This window comes from Lactuca sativa, chromosome 7, assembly GCF_002870075.4.
Source record: "Lactuca sativa cultivar Salinas chromosome 7, Lsat_Salinas_v11, whole genome shotgun sequence".
Taxonomy (NCBI): domain Eukaryota; kingdom Viridiplantae; phylum Streptophyta; class Magnoliopsida; order Asterales; family Asteraceae; genus Lactuca; species Lactuca sativa.
The window spans coordinates 92199449-92203327 of record NC_056629.2 but is presented as its reverse complement, the minus strand read 5'-3'; the positions used below and the strand labels follow the sequence as shown (position 1 = coordinate 92203327).

The 3879-nt window shown below is 30.5% G+C and overlaps 1 protein-coding gene across 3 annotated transcripts; it reads right to left on the bottom strand.

Moving 5' to 3' along the window:
• Window positions 1-1419: 1419 nt before the first annotated feature.
• Window positions 1420-3563, bottom strand: LOC111883741 (uncharacterized). 3 transcript variants are annotated; one of them, XM_052765207.1, is made up of 6 exons: window positions 3388-3563; window positions 2668-2789; window positions 2292-2562; window positions 2144-2175; window positions 1971-2052; window positions 1420-1719 (listed from the first exon to the last, which is right to left on the bottom strand). In XM_052765207.1, the coding sequence occupies exons 1-6, from the start codon at window positions 3428-3430 to the stop codon at window positions 1610-1612; spliced, it is 660 nt and encodes a 219-aa protein (XP_052621167.1). In that variant the 5' UTR covers window positions 3431-3563; the 3' UTR covers window positions 1420-1609. The 3 variants fall into 3 exon arrangements, with proteins under 3 accessions (XP_052621167.1, XP_052621168.1, XP_052621166.1); XM_052765208.1 differs by having other exon boundaries at window positions 2144-2205; window positions 2701-2789; window positions 3388-3562; XM_052765206.1 differs by having other exon boundaries at window positions 2144-2205; window positions 3388-3560.
• Window positions 3564-3879: the final 316 nt, after the last annotated feature.

The window sequence follows — 3879 nt, the reverse complement described above, 5'->3', positions numbered from 1 at the left end:
TTCATTTGCTTTCACCATGAGCAAATCATTTTCATATCTATTTTGCTGAATATTACATTTTACGTCTTTTATCTTTGCAACAACTTATAATTCATATCATATACTTAGGTTCACATCCACTTGAACTTAATATATAGATTACTATTTATTAAAAAACAATTGTTATAGTGAAAAAACAATGAGTGTAATAGCATATAAGAGATAATCAAAATTGAGCCCTAGGTAATCACACCACCTCCATCACATTTATATTTATTTTAATTACTGCTTTATAGCCTATCAATTCATCAAATTTTGTTCATACTCTCTCCTAATTATTTAATAACTTTTGATTGTCGAAGCCCCCCTTATGTTAAATTTCTGCCTCCGCCCCTGAACAAAAATAAATAATAAACTCATTTAAATGACGTTTCATGGACATTCGTCGTATGTAATTAAATCATCGACTTCGTATTAGTTACAATGGATGTGTGTCGCATGCGAACGCGTCACATCCAAGTATTGTGTTTGACGTTTGTTCCATTGATGAATTGGGTGGTGGGGAACTGTACTTGCAGTCCTCACCATTTTTTGAGTCATCATTTGAGTCGGAATATATATATATATATATATATATATATATATATATATATATATATATATATATATATAATTTCAAAATAAAATCAACTGGTTGATATAAAAAGTTGTGAATTTTAGCCCTAAAAAAATCAGATATCTCAAAGTTTTTTTCTATGTATTTCTATAGATTTTCTAGGTTTTAGGGTTTCCTAGATTATATTTAAAAGAGGGTTATGATAATAAAAATAAAAATAAATAAATAAAGGATTTTGAATACGTATTTGATTTGCATCAAATGAAATAAAGTTTGTAATAGAATTTCAACGTTTTCTTAGATTTTTCTTATATTTATTGTTTATTATAATAGATAAAACTAATGTCTTAATTTTATTTATTTCAATATATATAATGTGTATATAACTATTTTCAAAAACCAAAAAATCAGTTGTCCAAAAGAAACGGGTTCAAATTGAATAGAATTTTTGGGTTTCAATTTTCTGTTAAAACCTAACCGATATTGGTCGGGTTTTTTCATTTGTTTGTATAACCAATATAACTAGTTTTGTATTCGGTTGATACGGTTTTAAAAAAAAAATAGTTTCAGATAACCATATAAAAAGTCTTTTTTTTTTGTTTAAAATTCAAGTTTACTCAAACCAAATAAATACTTCAGAACATTTTGTTTTCAAATACAAATATAATCGGATAAAATCTGTTTTTAATCGGATAGAAATGTTGTATGGATAGATAAACTTTAAAAAAAATTTGAAAAACCAAATAACTGAAATGAGATTGATATGAAACATGAAGGCAAATTTGTAAAAAAAAAAAAAAAAAAAAAAAAAAAAAAAAAAAACGTTTTGACTTACCAAATTAAGCAATGTCCCCATTAAGACAAAAAAGAACAACAACAATAAGTCCCTTTACAGAAGAAACCATTCACAAGAAAAAAAGATCGATCAAAAGATGCCACTGTGGCAATGTTAAACTCTATTCCATCAATGTTTTATATGTTCAAAAAAAAAAAAAAAAAAAAAAAGAAGTAAATTTAGTGAGAAACTGGAATGTGTTGGTCATTAGAAGGCAGTTTAAATGGAAAATGAGCAAAGTGTATCCTTAAGGCAGGTGAGTCGGGTTTCTTGTTGTCAAACTTGTAACCTGCATTGGTCAACTCAATAGTCAACACCAAAAAGTCAAACTATCTATTGGTTGAAATTTTTCACTAAAATCATGTAATTTGATGATTTTCATAGATAAGATGTTGAATGGAATGACAAAGGAATAGAATGGAATGAGTTCACTTCACTTCACATGAAGTCTTAATTCTACTCCGTTCATTCCAATGGAATTACCAATTCCATTCCTTTCACGATTCCATCAAAATTAACAAGTTGAAGATCGAGCTAAACCTTGAAGGGATTCCAAAGCAGTTAAGGCACATTTGGCATCTTCAAACTCAACAAAGCACAAAACCATCGCCTTCTCCTCCCTCTGTCATTCACATTTTAACAAAAAATTATTTCCAAAATTACATCTTTGCCCATTAATACCATTACAAAACTTGGCTTTTTGGAATACTTACATTTCTTGGCTCCTTGTGCACAACTCTGATTTCTTTGAACCCAAAGAAAGGTCGAAACAGATCTTTATCAAGAGTGAAGAAAATAAAAACAAAAAAAAAAAAAAAAAAAAAAAATCTAAATGAAAATATGTTTAAGGGGAAAGGATACGAGAAACTTCTCTTCTAGAACAATCATTTGGAAGCCCGTCTACAAACAAGACATTTGATTGCATAATTCCATCTGTTAACTCATCATCCTTCAAAGAGCCATGTCTTTCATTAAGCATCCCTGGAGTTGCATCTCTTCTTCCAGATAAATATGGATCTACCAAAGAAGATGAATAACCATTAAAGCTTGTTGCTCCACCACCACCATATCCACTATAAACAGATTCTGGAACATATTCAGGAACATATTCACCAGGGCGTGAAACCAAACTCTACAATCATAATCATAGACATTGGTTATTTGGTCATCAATATATCAAGAAAGAAACAATGTTAAATGACATGAGAATTAAGATTACTGAGTTTTCGATTCTTACATCTTTAAGTAGGAAATTGGATGAGTTGCTTACTAGATCATGGGATGCAAATGGAGTTCGGGATTGTAAGGTTGATGCTTCTGATGTTAGATAACCAGGTAAAGGTGGCCTCAGGATACTAGCTGTTACAGTGAGATAAGATTCATGAATGATTGAAACATGAACAATCAGAGATAGTTTCGAATTGTGTAGTTTAAATAGCTCTGATCACTAACTGAGTGAAACAGAAGAGATCAATGGGTGTTCAGTGTCCACTATGACTAGGGTTTTTATGTTCTTTTTAGAGAAAGAAAAAGATGTGCAATGTTTCACAAATTTTCATATAGTTTCGCCCAATTTCTATTCTATAAAAGTGAAGCTAATCATTGTCGGGACATATGATCAAATAATCGTCTATCAGAAGGAACAAATGGTGTGAATAAGCATAACCTGGCGCTAATAATGATTAACTGAAAATCTAGGGGCGACTGAGGTGCACTGAAATTCATCTAGGGCATAGACGTTCAAGGGTTAGAAGTTATTTAGTTTTTCCTTCGATTGTCTTCTTTACCATTCCCATTCAAGAATAAACGCCTGTTTGCAAGATTACTTGAATATTGTCTCTCATGTGATTGATATGACAGTTCGATCACATGATAAGTAACTGAAGCTGTGAATATGAGTCATAGATTGAGAATTTAAAGAGATAGGGTTTGCATAGAGAAGAAGAAGAAGAAGAACCTCTGTCAGCCGAAGCTCCGTATCTCCAGTAAGGATCCGCCATTGTTTGCCGCCTGGATTATTATTGTTCCAGTGTCTCTCCGATAAAATTATTAGGGATAAAAAAAGGAAGGTACTTAATTCGTAGTTTGAGCAAGCAAAACGATGATTTTAAAACACAGAAGGAAACGACCATTTGCTAAAGCAAATTAGGTTTTTTTTTATATAAGACCCTATATTTTTTTTTTTTTTTAAAATAAGTTTCATCCATTGTTACTTTGTTGTTTTAGCAATTGTACGGGTTAACGCTAAATTGATTTTTTTTTCATAAAAATACAATAAACTCAATGTTAGTTATTTTGTTAATAAAGTTAGTTAACAATATATAATTATATATCCTCTAACTCGTTTGTATCCTATGGATCGATCACCTAAAAAAATAATTGGGTCATCTTCCAAAACCGTAAGTACCCTTTTATCATTTTGGTTCATTGTTGTTTTCACAACATTGAG